The following is a 22,364-nucleotide window of genomic DNA, read 5'->3' as shown; positions in this document are numbered from 1 at the left end:
AATAAAGGACGTGTGACCAAAGTCACTTTTTCTTTTTATGTATTGTCATTTGTATTAATATATATGTATCTTGTAAAAAAACCAAACAACTATTATTTTAAGAAACAAGCACATTGTTTTGATTAACATTTTTGTGGATAGAAATATTAGGAATGGTATGGAATTTCTGTGAGAGTCATTAAATCTGACATACAAAAATGCACTTCTAGAAAACTTACAAATGGTGAAGCTAGAAAGATTTGGGTTGTTTTCCAGCAACAAGAAAGCTATAATGATAAGTATATGTGTTTCTGCATAGACTTTTCCAAGTACACAGTGGCTGCAATTTCAGAGATACTTACCTTGTAGTAGCTAAATATTCATACTATTAGTTATGAATAGGAAGCCATAGAACTAGGCAGTATGATGCACAAACTACTTCTTAATCAAAGCTGCACAATACACCAGCAAATTCTTTGTCCAGGTATAAATACTGCAATGCATTTGTAGATCTTTATACCTCTGAGTTAAAATGTATTCACATTTATACATTTGAAAAATTATGCCACTGTAAAAATTTGTACAAATCTTATTCATGTGAAATGCACTTCTAAAACTGTTCTTTGCAAACATTAAAAAAGCAATCACATCAATGCCTTTATATTTAAACATCAATTTGCTACATTCATATCTTTATTGTATCCTTTAATTAGACTTTGTAAAAGATTCGCTATGGTTGGCTGTGATTGCATATGCTTGGCAAGCTGGTATCATTTTATATATTTATGGTCCTTTTTCTAGCTAGGTCAATGTTATACCATGTCTCCTTTCAAAGTTAATTAAGATTCAGAACCAAATGACAAACTGAATTTTTAAAGTGCCAACAGTGGGGAAATCTAACTCTGTTAATACCAAGGGGTTAATAAATACACCTGTGAATGTTGGAAAATTGTACTCTAAATGCAATTCATATTATTAACCTGTTTGGTTTAATCACACACTTATGCTTCAAATTTATTTTATTAATATCCAGACTATGCTGAAATATCACTTTTAATTTATACCATGTTTCCCCGAAAATAAGACCCTGTCTTATATTTTTTTGAACCCTGAAATAAGCGCTTGGCCTTATTGCCATACGCTCAAAAGCCTGATTGGGCTTATTATCAGGGGATGTCTTATTTTTGGGGAAACAGGGTATTATGATTCATAGAACCAAAGTTAAAGAGAGCAAGCTTAATACGGGGAAACTTTTTTAGAAAAGTATTTTTTCAAACATGTTTTCAATTCCAAAAAGCTCTAATTATAGATTTTTAAATCTATTCACAAATTCTAATTCCCAACGTTGTCTGGGAAGAAAGAAGGGCCAGCAGTTTACCAATGAAATATAAATATGAGCTATACACTACATCAAAGTACATATTGCACAAAGATCACTTAGTACTATATACCACATCAAAATAAGTTAGATATGTATTGCTATAGTAGTACTCATGAATTCTAAGAGGAAAATGTATTTTGGATGATGAATGCCTATAAGCAGGTACTCTGCTGTCTGAGAGATAGTAAAATAGCAGCATCCATAAATATGGATAGTTTCCAAAATCTTAAAAACAAGAACATGCTTGGCAAATGAATAAAAATTAAAATGGCAATCAGAAGTTAATATGGATTGAGGTTTCTATTAGACTCCATGATTACAGTACATGAAAGACTAATATATTCAGCTAAATTGAATTGCAAGTCCCAGAGGTCTTTCAATAACACAGAAAAATGCAATATGCATGAAGGACACCAGGGAATGCTAGTAAAAGAAGAGTCAATTAATGAAGAGGTTAGCTCTGATTTCTAATTGAAGTCCTGGCACTTTTTTATGTATATCACAATGCAAATAAAAAAGGGGGTGGGGTTTTGAACACGTGTTCATGGCCATCCTCTTGACTTTATTTGCTCATTGATACACTGAAGGCCAACAATTTCGAGAAATCTGTATTTACACTGCTATCTGTATTCTTTATTTTGTGTGCAGCTGAAATGCAATTTTAATTCTCATATTGTTGAAGAACAATGCCATTTTTTTTTAAATTTCACACACACACACAAACCCAGTGATATTAAGACTATAATTTTTCACCCAGGTTCTTATACATAAGACAACAGAACTTATTTATGAGTATATATATTGCATTGTGAAAAAAGTAGATATATCCTTATAGATACCCTACAATAACATTGCTTTGATTCAACAACACAAGACAGTATCAAATCCAACTTATTAGATGTGATATTTCTGCACAAAAAGATCATTGGATTATGGAGACTGATTGATTTAAAATTAAAGAACAGGAGAAACTGAAGAAAAATCTCATCCAGCGAGTCAGTAAATATTCAGTCAACAGAAAGGACTTACTCTGAAACCTGCTGTCCTGGTTACCAGCTTCTTCTGTAAATAAGATTAACTGCCCCCACTCACCTTAAGCAAAGTTCAAATATCACATAGCTATAATGAATGTGTGCTAGCTAAAAGTTTTGGCAGGAAATGTGGCTGCAAAGGTATTTTTTAGCTGCCTTGTTTAGGAGTATTTTTCATCAAATGTTGAAGGAGCAGCTACCAATTCTTACTATAGCAAAAAGCATAGATTCTCTATTCCACAAGTGATTTTTATATATTTATGAAAAAACACTCAACTGGCATTTCTGAGAACACAGAAACTTTAAATTTCAGACAAGTTTGGATTTAAGTCTCACAGCTGAAATTTAATTTGCTCAAAGAAGTCATTTTTAATTGTAGCTCTTGGGCTGGTAGATGCTTGTACTGAATCATTTTCTTACACGAAGGAACTTACACGACTGAATGTTCTTCTATATGCTACACCAACCCAGCAAATAAAAACTAGGGATTGGGAGAAAGAGAAGAAAGACTGAAACAGAATCTTAGATTATTAGCTTTCTGAATGGAGGGGCATGGTTTATGTAACATAAAATCTTAATATCAAAGTACAGTTTCAGTATCACATAGACATCTATCAATAAAGGAGAATATTTGTAGCTCAGGGTTGAAATGAAGGGTCCATTGTTGCTCTCTGAGCTTGCTTGTTTTCTTGTAGACATTTCATTACATCATCAATGCCTAGTTACCTAGTTGTGGTAATGCAACATCTGCAAGAAAACAAGCGAACTCGGAGAGCAACAAGGACCCCTCACACAGAAATCTATATTCATATCCAAATATACACTAGGTTAGCGACTAAACAAATGCTTAGGATGCAGAAAATCTCCAGTTCAGTTTGGTACAGATACAGATACAAATTAACAGAGTCGGAAGAGACCTTGTAGGTCACTTCTGTAAAAAATGTGGATATTTGCTGCTAGTCATTACGCATTCTTCAACATGGCAGATGAACTAGAATTCAGTTGTCAGAATGTCCAGTTTGCATAGTTGTTTGTAGTTCCAAAAACCCGAGTGATTCCAGGTTAGGAAAGGCAGCTTTATGCTGCTGACACCTAAGATTTCATAATGAGTCACAAGCATTCAAGATTGGTTACGAAGCTCAGCTAAAGTTATTGAGGTCTACAAATAAAGCATCCACTTTTCCTAATTCTTCATGTTCTAGGACTTATTTCAACAGAGAATTATTTGGGAATGGAATGAGTTGATAAATCCAACTCTAAATGGATCCAGGCTACTGTAAATGGCCATGTTATATTGTATAGAAGAAGCGGGGTGGAGTGGGGGAACCCCAAGAAAAAAATTAAGCCATAACTCAACAGCCTTTGATTTAATTAACCATTGGTGTGTCACTAGTCGATAGCCTTTGAAAAAAGTTGTATATTTTGAATGGAAAGACCTATCTCATACAATTCTGAGACAGATATTATAAATCCCTAGTTCTCTAAAACGCAGTGATATACCTAAGTATAAAGTAATGCCCTGTGATTTGCTCCCACTACAGCAAATGCCTCTCGCAGCATTATGCTAAATCACATTTCTTTTGGAATTCATTTTCTTTAAAATCTTTACAAGAATGGCAAGTCATCCTTATACATTTACATACAGTATTATCATAGGTCACAGAAAACTGTGTACATACTCTCCATAAAAGGACATATTTCAAATAAAATAGTCATAACATCAATAAACAATAGTGTTCCTTCTTCCCATTAGACGTAGATTTCTGCAGCCCTCAATTTTTGTACATAAATAGAAGAAAACAGTCTTTGGAATATTTACATCCGCTAGGATTTCCTGTCAGTGAAGATTTCTACAGCTGTTTTTAAAGTTGTACTTAGTTTTCATTTTCTCTCCAGCCACGGGCATTCTTCCCAAATTTATATACCAGTCTCCGGCCATCTACACGTTCAAGAATTTCTCTTTTATAATAGTATCTGTTAAAAGGAGATGATGAAATCAGATACATAAAAACTCATTTTCTGACCATTTCCCCTTTTAATTTTATTTGTAATTGGATTTAGCATTTAAGCTATTTTCTCATGAAATCAGAAAATAATCCAGTATCTCATCAGGTGTTGAGTTACTACCAAATCACAACCTTTGCATAAGCCCATTGCATATAAGATAGAACATATCCATACACTTTATATTGATTCTAATAGAATCTTTGGCTTTGGATGGGGTGAATTGCCCCAAACAGACCCAGTGCGTAATCTGGGGGTTCTCTTGTATTATGACTATTGCTCAAGAGCAGGTATCAGTTGTGGCCAGGAGGGCCTTTGCACAACTATGAGTTGTGTGCCAGTTATATCCTTTCCTGGACCAACAATTTTTATTCATGGTCACTCATGCCCTAATCCAGTGGTGAAATCTGAACCAGTTTGCTACCGGTTCACTGGCCATGCATGTCACTAAGCGTGCGCTGTGCATGTGCAGTTCACACTAAACATGCACTGCATACGCATGCAAAATATGCACCAAAAGGAAGCTTGGGGAGGTAAGTAGAACAGCGGGGGTGGGGGGAGAGAATCAGCTGCAGTGCACGATCTTGGGAACCATTTTTAAAACTTTTTAAAAGCATTTTTTACTACCAGTTCGGGCAAATAGGTAGTAAAAATTGCTTTTAAAAAGTAAAAAAAAAGATTCCGACGATCGCGCGGCACAGCTGTGATCTTGAGAACCTTTTTTTAAAAAAAATATTTTTAAAGCATTTTTTTATTACCGGTTTGGGCGAGTAGGTAGTTAAAAAATGCTTTAAAAAAGTAAAAAAAAAAAAAAGGCTCAGACGATCACAGCTGTGCCGCCCAAACCTGTCCAAACCCTTTTTACTTTTTTAAAGCATTTTTTTACTACCTATTCGCCCTAACCAGTAGTAAAAAAATGCTTAAAAAGTTTTTTTTTAAAAAGTTCCAACAATTGTGCGTTGCTCTGCTGATTGTCGGAACTTTTCTTTTACATATTTTTACTACCGGTTTGGCGAATCAGTAGCATTTTTTACTACCAGTTTAGGCGAACCGGTCCAAACCAATAGCATTTTATCCCTGCCCTAATCATCTTCCATCTTGACTATTGCAACATGCTCTACATGTGACTGCTCTTGAAAAGCATCCAAAAGCTCCAGTTGGTTCAAAATGCAATGGCCAGCATGGTTTTGTGCAGACCTCAGTGTGCATAAAACCATGGAGAAGGGACTTCTCCATGGTGGCTCCCTTCTTTTGGAAGATCAACCCTTCAGAAATTAAACTGGTCCCCACTTTGACACTCTATCATAAAACCCTGAAGACTGGGTTTTGCCAGTGGGCCTAGAGAATCCAGAGTGGGATGGGTTCATCAAATGGCTTATTTGACCATGTGTTTTCACCAGGTGGGTGGGTGAGGGGTTACTGTTTTTTTATACAGTGTGTTTTTTATACAGTGTGTTTTTTATTGCTTGTAAGCCGCCTAGAGTCGCTGTAGGCGACTATATAAATTTTCTAAATAAATTAAATATTTTTTAAAAAATCCCATTGATTGAAAGAAACCTATAGAACAACTGTACCTAAAAGCTAGAGTTACAAATTGCACCCATTGCATGCAAAATCCCTTGAATGTGATAGGCTATGCAAGTTTCTCTTTATCTAAGGAACTTTGAGCAGGAACTGAAACTGATCAACGAACTGATGCTGTTCCTGTATTAAGGGAAAATCATATGATTAATATCTGAAGTACGGTAAGCAGATTATTAGTTTGAGAAGAAATGCGAATGTTTCTGATGATTCAGGAGGACTCGCAGAGTCTGTACTTGCCAATTTTGTGGGACTTAAAGACAAATGGTGAGTCATTGTTTAGTCAAGGAGTCGACACTTTCTCATAACTGACAAAATCTCTGTGTTCATGTGAAGACAATTCGGCAGTCTTTCTAGCTATATAATGTGGTTTTCCAGGTGTGGTGGGGGGGAGGAGGAGCCCTCAGAACAAGGATCTTAGATTTCCCATCTTGCCACATCAATTCAGCCAGTATTTTTGGATTAGGAAAAAAAAAATCAGGAGGAAATTATGCCATAGGAAAATAGCTTGTGCTTCACACTATTTTACATTTTAAAAACTCCCCTGCGATTTCAGCATACTCTAGCTCTTTGCTTGTTATTTTTTTAAGCAAAATGTTCCCCTTGTTACCTCATGGCACGGCTGAGTTTCTCATATGTCATGCTACTGTTGTTCTTCTTCTTTCCCCATAGCTGAGCCACTGCCTCTGATTTTAAGAATCGGAAGATGCCTTCTGACCGATCCTCCCATTTTATCAACCCAGGATTCTTCTCTGGATGAAGGAGAATGTCTCTGATAAACTCCCACAAGTGAGTTCCTCGAGGAGCTATAATGAAATAATGTTCAGAGGAAATATTATTTGTGTTGAAAAACAAAGGGTGATGGGTATACATTTTAGGAATTCCTAATATTTCTTTTTTAAAAAGTCCTTCCTATACTTTCTTAGGCTGGATCCAAACTCTAGAGTTAATCATTAGAATTTGGGGGGTGGGGGAAGCAGGAAATTGATATCACAATTGCAGTCTCACATTGTACATTGACGTAATGGCAACACATATACAAAAGACAGAGTTTGGATCTCAGCATTACAATCCCTACCTTGTTGCTTTTAATCTTCCTGCACACCTTGTTGTTGTTGTTAGATGCAAAGTCGTGTCCAACCCATCGCAACCCCATGGACAACGTTCCTCCAGGCTTTCCTGTCCTCTACCATCCTCTGGAGTCCATTTAAGCTCATGCCTACTGCTAGCTGCACTTAAACCTTAGTTAATGTAATAAGCTTGTATTCTTAACTCAAATTTATTTATTTATCTCAAAACCTATTTCACTAATGTTCTTATTCTATTGCATTTGATTGAAAATTTAATATCTCTGATATTAAAATTTAGATTTTTGTTCAGTATATATTCCATATGTCTTTAATGTCCCCCTCATAGGGTAGAAATCCAAGAATAGCTGTCTTACTGTGTTTCTTGTTGTGTGGCTTTGGAGGGTGATCTTGTGAAATTTTCTTCCCTTCCGAAGAATCCTCTGCAACAACAACAACAACAAAAAGGGAATCAGTTCTTGCCTCTACATTTCTGAATCTGTTCTAGAAATGACGATTCAACAAATGTTCTTAAAAATATGTCCCATTCTTCAGCCATGCAGTCCTCAAGGCCTCAATTGGAAGCACCATAAAACAAAATGGTCTTCATTCATTTCAGAAAAAGTTTTCAAAGCAATTAGGAGTAAGTCAATTGCCCCTACCTCAAAAAATTGCAACTTTCACAGAGCAGTCAACATTGAAAATATCTGTCATAGAAAAGATGAAACCCTGTCTTCACAACAACAGCCCATCCAAACTTCATAGAATCATAGACACCTTGAGTTCAATTTCCTTCTTAGTGCAGGAATTCAAATTAAATCTAAATCCACCTGAATATATTCAATATGTAATGAATGGGAGACCACTCTTGGTAATTGAATGGTTCTGGCATTCAATCAGAATGTTTAATTTAATTTATCGAATTTCTATGCCGCCCAACTCCCAAGGGACTCTGGGCGGCTTACAGCAAAAATAATACAACAAAGAACATAGGAAAGTTATTTAAAAACATTATAAAAACATTTTTAAAAACATTAAAAGCCCATGCACACCATTCATGGCCGGATCTCGCAAGATTGCAACAGTGAGATCAATGGCTCCAGGCCTGCCAGAAAAGCCAGGTCTTCACCGCTTTCCGGAAGGCCAATAGGTAGTCCGGATCTCAGGAGGTAACTGGTTCCAGAGAGCTGGGGCAGCCACAGAGAAGGCCCTCCCCTGCAGGTCCGCCAGCCAGCATTGTTTAGCTGACAGGACCAGGAGGAGACCAACTCTGTGGGATCTTACTGGTCGCTGGGTTCCTTCTGCAACTTTAATCTATTATTTCATATCCTATGTTCTTAATTTTCTTTTGTGTAACATTTTTTCAGGTATTTGAAGAGTGTTGTCACTCTTAGTCAGTGGTGAAATCCAAATTTTTTTACTACCGGTTCTGTGAGCGTGGCTTGGTGGGTGTGGTGTGGATTGGTGGGCGTGGCAGGGGAAAGATACTGCAAAATCTCCATTCCCATCCCACACCAGGGGAAGGATACTGCAAAATCTCCATTCGCTTGCCACTCCTGGGGGAAGGATATTGCAAAACCTCCATTTCCATCCCACTCTGGGGCCAGCCAGAGGTGACATTTGCTGGTTCTCTGAACTACTCAAAATTTCTGCTATCGGTTCTCCGAACTACTCAAAATTTCCACTACCGGTTCTCCAAAACCTGTCAGAACCTGCTGGATTTCACCCCTTCTCTTAGTGTTCTCTTCTGAAAGCTAAAAATATCCAAGTTTCTGCTTTTTTGTAACTTATCCCAGTTCATTTGAATCCTTCTTTAAGTTGTTAGCTAGAAGTCAACATAATACTCTAGGAAGGATCTGTGTGCAGAATAACTATTAGAACTATTACTTCCTATAATTTAGAGAACTACACTTCTGTTGATATAAATTCATATTTCCTTTCTTTGGAGCCATATCAAGTGTCATGTATAATGTGTAAATAATTATTTTTCTACAAATCTTATTCTCAAACTACCGTAGGTAGCCAGGTACCTAAGATTACCATTTGATTTCTGTTTCCTAAATGAAAGCCATTTCATTTGCCTCCATTTAATTTAATTTTGTTATTTTCAGCACATTTTTTTAACCTATCATGATTCAATGTTGTGTCATTGGCATATTTGACAAGCAGTCCCCCTATCTCTTCATCTAAATAATTAAAAACTACAGGGCTTAGCATCAAACACTATGGTTAAGTTTTATGAGAAATAGTTGATGAATATTCTTTGAGTAAAACATTTGAGCCAGCTATTTATCTGTGTAATTGTCATGTGATCTAGACTATACTTAACTAAATTGCTAAACAGAATAGCATGGGTTATTTTGACATATACTTTGTTGAAATTGAGATACATTACCTCAACAACATTTCCACAATCTGCTAAATAATTCAAAGTTTTCTAACAATCTGCTGAATAGATTCAACATTTTCAGTGCATATTCTTTACATCTGTCATCTTAAGTTCTATTACTGCTAATAGTCATAAACCATCTATTTATATATTCTTTATAAATAATTAAAAACTTCCTCTTGAATAATATGTATTATATTATTGAGCTGTGGGCTCACTCATAAAGTTAGGCTACAGTCCTATTCCCATTTAAATCAGTGGGGCTGATTTCTAAATAGGCACATTTAACACTGTGTTGTTTATCAATCACTAATAAACAATACTTTATTTTCTCAGTTTGGAATCCAACCAGCTTCATTTAGGCTCTCATATTATGAAAAATAATGACAAAATATTTCCTCAGACAAGATTAAAATGAAATTCAGCAAAAGTTCTAAACCTTTATTTGTTATTTCTTATAACAGTATATATAGGTAGTCCTCAGTTAGTGACCATTTACAGTTACAATTGTGATCAAAAATAACTTGACCAATTCTCATATTTATGATCTTTGCTAGTGTTTAAGGCAAAGGAAAGCTGAAGTTTAAAAAAATGAATTTCAATTAGTGAAGCTTAATGACCAAGTTGCTGGTCTCAGTTCTGATTGTTAAACAAGGACTACCTGTATCTTCGATTTCTTTCATAGCAAGGAAATATCTAATATCAACAGATGTAATGATCTGGCAAAGAGCTGTTTCTGAGGTAATGAAAAAAGCCAAATCCAGAGGAAGAAAAGCCAGTATTGTGGCTTTTTTGTCAAACCAACAAATTTATAGAGGCCTATTTTTTTCTCACCATTGATATGTATTTTCTCATGTGATAGGAAGGAGTAGCTTCTACTCTCTGAACCCTAACAGTTTACGTACTAATCTAAAGCTGGTAGTTGGTTTTGATTTACCATATTTGCCAAAATGATAATCAGTTTACTATGTTGATAATTTACATGTTATAAACATATAATAGAACATGTATAGCGAGAAGTAGATAATTTCTATTTATCGTATTTGTCAAAATGAACATCTGTTTAAGGTGATCACCCAACCCACTCTAAAAGAAAATATTAGCCAGAGAAATTTGCCAGGAACTCAAGTTAGACCTGCATCAGAGCACAACCATTATATAGTGTCAGAAAGCATAGAGCCCACATGCATTCTTCCACCTACATTCATGCATAAGCTGTCACCACAGCTTTCAGTGGAAATTAACTATTTGCATGTGCAAATGATTTACAGTAAATACCAGCCCCAGCTTCTGTACCAACTTGTTTGAATTATTTTGTTGCGATGCTGATAAGCATACTAGGGAAATGGATATAAACTACCATTACAGAAGAAAATGGCAAGTCCTTTTGCTCAGAGCTTAAAAAACAACAACACCAGAACAAAAACCTCAGCTAATTGCATTCATGTCTTTTCTGCACTGGCAACCTGAGAGCACCATCCTCTTATAGAAACTGCTGACTTTGTGGGAAAGCAACAAAGCCCAATTAAGGATTGTTGTTTCCACCCTCTTTTATTAATGTGTATATATATATATATATCAAATTAAAGATTTAATTAAAAGATCATAAAAAGTAACACAAACCAATATAAAGTAGGAAAGAGAAAGGAAAGAGAAAGAAATCAAAGAGAAGTGCAGAAAAGGCGGGGGAAGGAAAAAAGGAAAGGAAAAGGAAAAGATACACAGAAGTATTTTTTGATTTTTTTTTACATCAGTTATAAATTTGCCTCTTACTCTATGGTTATAATGTGTTTGTTTGTTTGTTTGTTTGTTTGTTTGTTTGTTTGTTTATTGAAATAAGGTGACAAACCTATCCAGCACACCTTCCTCCTATTTTCTTCAACCCTGTGAGGTGAGTTGGACTGAGAAAGCGTGAGTAGCCAAAAGTCAATCCGCGGGCTTTCCTGCTAGACTACAACTTAGTCTCCCACTTTCTAGCCTGGTGCCTTAACCACTGGGCCACACTGTCTCTCTTCTTTCTATAATCTGTTTTGTTTAATCATCAAAACCATAAATCATAAGTTCTTTTTTTTCTCCCCAGTTCACACAAAATCTATAAGATTCTAGTCAGCAATATTGTTTTTTCTCTGATCAAAAAAGTTAATTTGGCTATCTTGGCAACTATTCTGCATTGTGGGTAATGCTGAATCTTTCCATCGTAACCTCACTACAGCTTTATAGTTATTCCATGATTCTTTTCAGCTGTCTGTCCATCAGTCCCAAAAGAAAAACCACTGGTTTTAATTGCATATTAATATTAAATATCCTCTTAATTAATGCATGTACAGTACTTGGATCCAGAATTTTCTAGTTTTTAAAATGTCCACTAAATATGATAAAATGTCCCTTTTTTTTGTTCACATTTCCAACATAAATTTAAAGTATCTTTATATATTGTAGAGATTTTTTTCTGGTGACATATGCCAATGGTACATCAATTTATTAAAAAATTCTTTAAGATTATAACATAGTATACATTTCAACCTTTTCAATCCTATATTTTCCCTTGTTTTATCTGTAAATTATAACCAAAAGTTTTGACCCACTTTTCATACAACCTTTCACTTATTCTTCTGTTTCAAATTTCATGAAAAGTATATTCATTTTAGCAATTACATGTTCGTGGTTTGTATAGAATTCAAACTCAGTTTTAGAATATTTAAATCCATAATTTTAGTACTTTATTTTTTCTAATAATTGTAAATAAGAGGAGCATTGACAGTTATACCCCTCTGCCATCAGTTTTTTAAAACTTTTATTTTATATGTCCCTTGAAAAATGTTCTAGTATCTCACAAGAAGTTAGACATTTGTGTTTCCTTATTATTTATCATATATAATATGCTACTTGGGCTGAGAGTTAGAGATATCTTTGGGCATAACCTGGGTTTGCATCAGGGGTGAAATCCAGCAGGTTCTAACAGGTTCTGGAGAACCAGTAGCGGAAATTTTGAGTAGTTTGGAGAACCGGCAAATACCACCTCTGGCTGACCCCAGAGTGGGGTGGGAATGGCGATTTTGCAATATCCTTCCCCCAGGAGGGGGAGGAAATGGGGATTTTGCAGTATCCTTCCCCTGCCACGCCCACCAAGCGGTAGGGAAAATTTTTGAATTTTACCCATGGTTTGTATCTATTCCATAGTCTCAATATGTCTAACATAATGGCTTTTAAAATCCACATTGACCTTGAATTTGTTGTACCATTGCTATTTCCACTGCAGCAGAAACCTTTGTGAAATTTGCTCTGAGTGTGAGAATCCTAAAAAAACTTACATTAGTTTTTAACTGAAGCAACATACAAGCAAGCAAGCACATAAATAACTTAATATAATGCAATAGCCTGCTGTAACATCTTATTTTAAAGAATAAGGGGATGGAATCCTTGCTGGTCTGGTGCTTTCTTGTTGTGACTGATATCACAGCAGAATATTTTATCAGCAAAGAAATATCATCAAAATGATTGAAAGAAAGCAAAGTTGAAGGTAAGAAATGTCAGCAACCAGAAAAAGCTGATTCAGACTACAATTTGTCCCTCTCCTTCAATCTATGGCCAAGCCTCTTTTGCTGCGCCAGTGAAACTGGCATGGGAAATTTCTGTTTGGCTGTTTTCAGAGGGAGGGTAAAACAAAAGCAAAGTAGTTTTTTGTAAGAAGAGCAGCATAAGATAGCATGCAGCATGGTGTGGTACGATCAAGTACAGTTCAACAGCTCTAAAAAAAAAAGCCATTGCCTGTCATTTCCCTGTCTGTCGGGTAATGCTTGTTTTCCTCTCCTCATCGCACCATAGTGTCAATAGAGGCGTGCATGGCTTTTCACATACCGCAGAGTTAATAACTAATTCTTTCACAGCTGCAAAAACAAAAGCTGATCATTTTACAGGGAGAAAAGTTTCAAGCATGAGGAGTTTTTGAAGACTGTGCCTTGATAAATGGAAAAAAGAAAAGATGTTTCAACAAAGGTATCTTGCAAAAGTTATCAAGCGAGAAAGAAAAATGCACAGAATTTGCATATGATTCAGAAGCACCCGGCTTCTTTTTGAAAAATACACAAATTAGGACATGCTACGACCCCGGCATGCTCCCCATCCAGTAGGATCACCAGTTGGAGGATAAATAGATTACAACAGGGGACAATGATCAAATTTCGCTACAGTTCTACCGGTTTGAAAAGGTAGCAGCTGCTTTACAAGAATGGGAAGTAAGACAGCTGCTTGAACTGACATTTTCTACCTTCTGCACAAATAGTATTTGCATGTCCTGATTATTTTAAGAAACACAATTTTCAGAGTTTACCCAATATATTGAGTTTACACAGCAGTAATGGGCAGGTTTGTGGTTCATTGTGTTATGCAAAGATGAGTGTTATTCATGGAGCTCAATTTACCACCTGCCTCAGCTCTATTGTGTCTCAACTTGGCACCACAGGTCTCAGCCAAAGCATGTGGTGGTTGATTCATATCTTTACAGACTGAAAACAAGTAGCCAAGGCTGCAGAGTAGCCAGAAGGAGAACAGCTTGATTGTCTTATGTGCCAACAGCATGAGTTTCTTGCAAATTTCTTTGTATCAGAGGGAAAGAAAGAAAAGCTTTAGTCCAATAGTCTAACAAATTCTTCAGTACTTGCTGACTTATAGCTAAGTGTTTAGAGACTTACTGTTAGGTAAGATGAATTGATCTAGAACAGGGGTGTCAAACTCGATTTCATTGAGGGCCACATCAGGGTTGTGTTTGACCTTGGGGGGCCAGAGCAGGCATGGCCAGGATGGGTGTGGCCAGCTTAACGTCATGTCGGGGGCACCTGTGATGGCCTGAGCACTATGCCAGAGAAAATGGCCTCCTGAGCTCTCTTTTCAGCTGTGATGGCCTCCTGCAACCCTCTGTCAGCAAAAACTGAGCTTGGGAGGGCTGCATGCAGCCCTTCCGAGTTCCATTTTCACTGGTAGAGGCACTGTGGGCCAATCCTTCATTGTTTCCAGGGCGTCCCCATGGGCCAGATCTAAGCACCCCGTGGGTCAGATCTGGCCCCCGGGCCTTGAGTTTGACACCCCTGATCTAGAAGTTCTAATTTTGTTATTTAGCTGATTCTATTCCTTGGATCAAAGCAAAACATATATGTACACAGAGTACACTTCAATAACGTACTTCAGGATTTGCACAAGAGCAGCATTTCTGAGCTGCTAATTAGTAAATTAAAGGAACTGCATCATTTTTCAACCTTGAGTTTATGTGGTAACGGCTAGCACAGACATGAAGGGTTCAATAGCACTTGCTAAGCATGTCTAATCATGTGTATCTACACAAACAAAATCTATAAATGTCTGCACGTCTATAGTAAAGAGACCACCCAAAGTGTATAGTAACATAGAATATGGTTTAGATATTTGACCTAACCGAATGCTGACATCAGGCCTAGATTATGAAATGTTAAACCTACTTACCTATAGGTTGGTGACCACTAGCGCTGACAGAAATCTGTGCTCGACAGTAGGCTTTGCTGTCCACTAGTTCTGAGGATTTAGGAAGAAAAAAATTAATGTAAGAAAATATTTTTTTTCAAAGTAATTTCCAGAGTTGCTTAAAAATATATGAAGTTCTTAAGGTAGTTACCTACTGTGCCACCATATCCACTCTCGTAGAAATAATTGTCTTCTTTCCAAGATGTCATTAGAGATGGATCTTATGCACAAAAAAAGAACAGACAAAAATCAATACTGATAATACTACTTCTAGTTAGCTACAAAAAATGTTCCGTATTCAGAACAGAAAAATTAAATTTTCAAGAGAGATAATGCATACAAAAGCACCAGATTATTTTACTAAGTACAAGAAGGCATACTGAATAGTCTTCATGGTCCAAAAATGGGACATTTTCATCTCCAAGGATGTGCAATGGGACATTGGAAACTGTTTTGCTTTTTTCAGGAGCAGAGGTGCTAACACCTTTAAAGCATGGCACCATTCCTGAGCAGGTTGAAAGTAAGCCCATTGCGGTCTTCGCTGTTAGCATAGCTTCCAACCTGCTCAGGAATGGTACCAAGGTTTAAAGCTGCCAGTATCTTGGGAATTTTGAATTTGCTGTAAGGGCTGCACCAAGATAAGGGCTGCATTTACAGCTGGTGTATGCTGAGGTTGCCTCTGTTGTGGGTGAGTAAGACGGCAAAAGGCTGATGAGTCATTGTTTGGCTCACTCTTCGTTGGTCCTGCTCCAAACATGGCACTCGCCTGACCCCATTTTAAGCCTGCACTCCATCCTTTAAGCTCTTGCAGCTTCTCAAGTTTCAACAATTGTTATTTAAACAATATTTTCATAAAGCCTTTCCTTCTTTCTTTGGATGCCTCATACTTCTGTTCATGTGTTATTGTTTTTTTATTATTATTATTATTATTACTGTGGCTACAAGCCTCAAAAGTTGCAAACTGCTCTTGGATCTCTAAAAAGTTCTGATTTTGTAATTGCTACCTTGGTAAGGCAGCAAGGAATCCTGTATGCGGCGAACTACCCTTTTTTGTTATTTCTGTTTAAACACATTTCTTCAATTCTGCACCTAACTTTTGTAATCATTGAGAAGACAGAGAGGGACATAGATAACTATGGCTATATTAAGCTGCAATCATATGGTATAAATTTGCTCTTTTTTTTTTTCTAAAATCATAACCTGATAATCTTGGAGTCTAGCAAGGAATAAATATATTATTGTAGGAAGCGGGAAACAAAAATAAAGGTTTCACAACTGTTCTAAATTTATCTTTTGACCCATAGAACACACAGATGAGCACAATACTTATCTGGGTATTGTTGCCAGAGATTAGTCCTTCTGTACAAACATTTGTCCCTTTTTTAGAAGATGTTAACCTTGTTTTTGTTTCCATTTCCAAGTGCAAGTTTGGGGATCTATTTATCTTTTAAAGTATTGAATATGTGATTACACCTGGAAATGAATCATGAATGCTAAACCTTTGTGCTTTGCCAGCTTAAAACTTATGAAATAGGAATTTAGTCAATCTTCTGCTTACTAGCTACGTGTTTGGGCATCCCAAACCTATGTCCTTGCAACATACCCTCTTGTAGTTTAGATGCCTGGCCCACTCTTTGTTTGTTTTCTTTTCTTTCTAAAAATAAAAAAGACTCACCCAGGTTGGATTGGGGAGAAATGTTGTTGCTATTCTGCATGGTACAAAAATATTGCAGTAGCATTCAGCTTAGTGTAAGACACCTCCAAAGGACTCACACTGTTACACGGTATTTTATTTGATAATGCAAAAAAATAATTTGAGGGGCAAGACCAGTAGTGGGTTTCAATTTAGTTTGCTACCGGTTCGCTCGTGCGCATGCATGATGCTTCTGCGCATGCACAGAAGCGTCCAGGTGGGTGGGTGGAGCCTCCCGCCACTGCCGCTACTGGTTCGTCTGAATCCGGGGTGAACCGGTAGCAACCCACCACTGGGCCAGACACTGAGGAAATTCAAAGTCAGGTGTGTCATTCAAGTCAGGCTTCAGCCATGGAAGCTAAGTGGGTGATTTTGGATCAGTCATTATCTCCCCAATATATCCTTAATCTATCTCACAGAATTATTGTTGTGGGGATAATTCTGTGAGATAAAAGTGGGGATCACTTGACCTCTTGAAAAAAAAGTAGGATATAAATCTAATGGATGAATGAATAAAATAATCTCAGATTCGTGGAACTGAAATCAACAAATGCTAAAAAAAAATTCCCCTATACTGGGAAAAAATATTTTTTAAGGGATATGGGAAATCATTTGCAGTTACTTAGAAATTATTGTAGGTTCTTTATATAATATGTGGGGGTCTGGGTGGACCTTTTACTTAGAATCTTTCTATATTTCTCCATTAATTTACCTCTTATTACCAGAGCAATCCCATTAAAAACAGAAGAGTCAGATAATTAAAAAATACTTCTTGATGGTTAGGTTTGGATCTGTCTACTTGAACATATTTTAAAAGTATATATCTTCTATTGTTGGTTCTATTATATTACATTGGCAATCGAGAAACCTTCTTTTCTAGGTTGCCAATACCATATTATCTTTATTAATCAACATGAATCCCTGGAAATTTCTTATAGCTTTCTGCATATAATATTATTAATATTATAGTTATTATAATATTATAACAATATTATTAACATTATTTATTAATATTATAGTGTAATAGAACAGACTGCCTATTTTGATGTAGTATCTCTCAGGGGTCACAAGCGGAGAAAAATCTCTTTCATCAGGTATTATTGAATTCTTTGAAGGTTGACATATGAGATTAAACTCAAGATCTCTAGCTTGCTTACCTTATAAACAAATTTATATTTGTTTATAAACACAGAAGGAAAGAAGGAGACTCCCTTGTGGTCACTTGTGAAAAATTTGAATTACTATGAAATGGGGAAAAAGACTTGTAAAATAAACTGATGTTACAAACTATATTGTTAGGAATTTCCAAATAGCTCAATAGCTATGGATCATATTTTTTTTAAAAAAAAATACTTTTCAGTTTAATATTGAAAATAATATTTCATCCAATATTAGATTATATAGGTTATATTGACCTAAAACATTACCTATGAAATCAATGAATTTAAAGGGCTAATGTAATGTTAGTAATGTTATAATTATTAAAAAATAATTCTTTTAACATGTACATGGGCTTATCTACCCTCCCTCTTCCTAGAATTGCCTGTTAGTTTATGGTTAGAATATGAGTTATTTGGTTCTAAATAATCATTCTTCTTGTTCTTGCCTGGTTTACAATTGTTCAGAACAGAAATAATGTAGATATCACCCACCTGTTTGTTCTGTCTTAACAATGACATTGTGTGATGGATACACTTCACTTCCACACTGACCTGACAGAAATGAATGTAATATCCAATACAATTATTTAAAAAAGATGGAATTTCAATCATACATCCCCAGAACAGCTGGATCATATTAACAATAGGACGCAATGCCATTTAGAGCTACATAAATAATATATCAAAATAACAAAAAATAAATAAATAGATATTCTCATGTTAGCCTTGCTTCTGATTTTATGAAGTAGCAATTCACAAGCAACACCAGCAGATTTTCTTCTTATTAAATATTATTTAAAGAATCAGGTTGACTGAAGCAAAAAAGCCACACAGTTTTAATATAGGGAAGGCATACTTTGGTATTAATCAACAATAATGGTGACGATAATATAGTGTTCACTAACAATAATGCATTACAGACAGCCTTTAGTGTGTGCCAAGTATCTTGTCCTGACTGAAAAAAAAATTAAAGTATTTTTAAGTTTTTAAAAAGTTCATATTTATAATATGCTTCTAAGATTGCTTGAGACACCGCTAAAACCAGGGGGAAAAGTTGAGTTGAGATAATACAGATTAAAGACCCCTGAATGCCCTATTCATGTATTATTTAGTGCTTGTGCATTTAATAAGCATTGCAGCCATTTTGTGAGAGTATCTATGTTCTCGGGATTCCAAATTTTTGCACTGAACTAAATCTAATTTTTTTTAAAAACGTGCAGTCCCTTTCTCTCTAGAGTTTAATTAAGGAAATTATACTGATATAGGTTTGCACTTCAATCCCAAAGTGTTTGTATACTATATGATTTGAATATTATATATCTGGCATAAAGATCTGATCCTGAAAGCCTGATTGAAATGTTCTGTATGGTATTTTTCAAAACTTCCTATTGGACTATGGGAACATTTTGTAAATTACTGGAAGTAAATTATTTTTCAGAGACATTGTCTGTATGGTATCTGAGACCTGGATATGCTGCATAGCAATGCTTAATTAGTTGCATTAAGCCTTGGAACAAACTGTTTTGATCCTCAGCCATATTAAGAAATAGATATCTTTAATCACAAAAGAAAGAGATGCCACCAGAAATATTATTTCTATTTCACCATACGTAGAAGATAATGTTCAAATTTTTAGATCAAGGTTTTATATAGTAGATTCAGAATTGCTCAGTGACAAATGAGTTGAGCAGGATATTTATTATGAAGTTTCTCTTTCCTTTTACCTCTTAATGATTTCTGAATGCAAGGAATACATTTTGAACAAATTTTGTATATTGTGTCTAAATCTTGTTTTCCCAACCTTAAGCTTCTATTCATAACTAAATCAATTTGCATCATCTTTTATTATTGATCCTGTTGGCCAAATTTGATCAGAATTGTAGTCTATTAGTACTATAATATTATAATACTATAATATTTTAGTGAAAGGATTTACCATTCCACTTTAGATGATGGAGGTTGTTGTAAAGAAGTTGTCCAGCAGAGCCAGCTGCCCGGGTGAAATCTTGCAAAGTCATGCTACACAGATGATCCCCACTGATGTCAAATTCCTGGAATGGGATACAGTTGGCATCAAGCTGGTTGGTGTCCAAAAGATGTTGGAGCCATTCCCAGACCTGATACTTTGTCCAATACTGAGGATGTATTTCATGCCACTGTGTTCCAAAAAAACTGCTCGATGCTGCTGCAGGGAAAGATGCATTAATCACTAAAGAAAACATTTCACTATCCATGAATAATATTGGTAAAAGTGAATAATGCTTCATTTTTATTGATGGATTAAATTATTGAAAAAATCCTCAACACTTAAAAAGTCATAATATAGACAACGATAAATAATGAAAATAATTGAGGTGATATCAATGTAATCAATGTAAAGGTGTTATACTAAATTAAGCAGCAGAAAGCAGAGTCAATAAAAAGCAAACATCTTTAGGAATTAAAATGTAAATCTAGAACTTTGGCTCCTACTCTTCCAAACAGCAGCTAAATTCTATAACAGAATAAAAAACTAATTTTTTGGGGAAAAAACCTCATTGACATTGATGAAGAGGATTAGACTACTTTTATATACTCAATGGAAAACCCATAGCAGGATTTTCAAGGAAAAAATATCAGGTATGAATAGTTAAATAGTCTTTATGCAGTCTATGTTCAGATTAGTAATCTTAGTTTCCAGAAAATAAATGGAAACCAATGACATGATATCAAAATCAAAAACTTATGCAGTCTAACACCAACCTAGGTAATATTTAATGATATTGACTATGATTATGAATTCAGAAGTAATTACAATTTGGAGGCATCCTCAAAAAGCAGCCTCATGTAGATCACATTACAATAATCTCATTAAGAGTTCATTAAGAAAATTAGCTATGACTATGATATGTTTATTCCTATATTTAAAAGTATGTAGTTGGTGGGCAAAATGAAGTCAGCATGTGCATCAGCATACAGAATTCTAATCTTGGGATTTACAATTATCTATTTACTCCAAGGCAAACCATGTTTCTTATAAATAACTCAAAGTGAATCTTGAGAAATTTACAAAACAAAAATTCTAGTTATTTGGTAAGCAATCCATGAAAAAAAATTTTTTTTACAGTAAATGTTGAATTGATATTTATGGAATTGATAACAGTAGCAGCCAAGATTACAATAAACATATGGAATAGGATTCCCTTAAAGAAATATCAAGTTTTAAAACTGTGGTTGCTACAAATAAAATCCTAAATGATTTTTTTGTATGATTTAAGGGACCATATTTTACTGCTTTAAATTATATCACCTTTATGGACTCAGAACACCTCCATTACTCTATTTCCATATTCAGAAATAAGTGCTTATTTTAAATTCAGTAATGAGAAAAAGATTTTTGATGAGCTAGTTATATGACTATGATTTATTTAAAAGCAAGTTTAATGGGTACTTCAGTCAAGTGCCAAATGAAAAGGTTTCTACCTCACCCAAAATTACTTCTGGCCATCGGTGGCAATGTTAGTTTCATTGCCAATGAGAAGCAGTTAACTTTAGCTCAGCACAGCAAGAATTGGAATCGAGAATTTCAAGTTGAAATGATGCACTTTCCAGATTTCAAACTTAGATTAGAATGTGTTGTCTATTTGGGTGGAGTTGCCTCATAGATGCTACTGATAGTATTACACTTTGCAGAAAGCAATTGCTCTTTTGCTTTAATACTTTAAATGGGAAAAAAAATATGGAAGAATGGGAAAATAATTGCATTCAATTATTCATTGCATTCACTAAAATTTTAGTTTACAGTAATTGGATTGTATTCCATGTTGATAACATAAGATTGCAATCATATAATGAGTTTCACTTTATCAAAATAAAATGCTTGCTTTGCAAATAGCACAAGGACAAGAGAAAGTTGTATAGTTCTCAAACCTATTCATAGATCACCACTGGTGAATACTTCCTACCATTACATGTGGGATATCCTTCTGTCCAGGTCGACTGTTCATGAAGAAGACTTGTGACGGTATTAAGACTCATTCTGCCAGTTCCTTCTAAAATCATGATCTGTAAATGCACCAAACAGCTCACTTAACATGAACTTTTTTCGCCCCACAATTGCCAAGAATATCCCATCAAAACAAGCAAAGCCAAATATCTATCAAAAGTTACCCTTTATTAAAGTTACACATTATTAAAATTCCTTTTTGGATGAACACCCCCACCCCACCCCCAGTGGATAGCAAAACATGGTTACATTTCATTTTCACAGACACAAGGCAAGTTATTACAACACACACACCCCCATAAAGAATGAAGGAATGAATCAAAAACAAATAGCAGAGGAAATGTGCTTCTTTTTTTGTTTGCTTCCCGAAAGTAAAAAAACAACATATAAAAGTATAAAACATAATGGTGAATGGTAAAACACAAGTAATGTTATTGGACATTCCCATTAAGGCAAATGATACGAAAATAATTTTAAGAAATATATAATTTACATAAAATACTTCCATGGATTTATATGCCGCTTGAGAAATATTGGGACTACGATGCATTTGGCCAGCAGACGGTATTCATTAGTTGAAGCTCTTGAATATAAGTTCTTA

At 35.3% G+C, this 22,364-nt stretch overlaps 1 protein-coding gene across 3 annotated transcripts; it reads right to left on the bottom strand.

The window, feature by feature from the left end:
- Positions 1-4,265: 4,265 nt before the first annotated feature.
- EHF (ETS homologous factor) lies at positions 4,266-21,819 on the bottom strand. Of its 3 annotated transcripts, none has more exons than XM_070931199.1 (8): positions 21,723-21,819; positions 19,715-19,963; positions 18,271-18,330; positions 15,077-15,145; positions 14,908-14,976; positions 7,421-7,486; positions 6,587-6,782; positions 4,266-4,365 (listed from the first exon to the last, which is right to left on the bottom strand). In XM_070931199.1, the coding sequence occupies exons 1-8, from the start codon at positions 21,817-21,819 to the stop codon at positions 4,266-4,268; spliced, it is 906 nt and encodes a 301-aa protein (XP_070787300.1). The 3 variants fall into 3 exon arrangements, with proteins under 3 accessions (XP_070787300.1, XP_070787301.1, XP_070787302.1); XM_070931200.1 differs by having other exon boundaries at positions 19,715-19,960; XM_070931201.1 differs by lacking the exon at positions 14,908-14,976 and having other exon boundaries at positions 19,715-19,960.
- Positions 21,820-22,364: the final 545 nt, after the last annotated feature.

Source organism: Pituophis catenifer, unplaced genomic scaffold (genome assembly GCF_029215685.1).
Source record: "Pituophis catenifer annectens isolate HBS135680 unplaced genomic scaffold, rPitCat1.0.hap2 SCAF_1, whole genome shotgun sequence".
Classification (NCBI taxonomy): Eukaryota; Metazoa; Chordata; class Lepidosauria; order Squamata; family Colubridae; genus Pituophis; species Pituophis catenifer.
The sequence above is the reverse complement of the archived record's forward strand: the minus strand, read 5'-3'. Positions and strand labels throughout refer to the sequence as shown.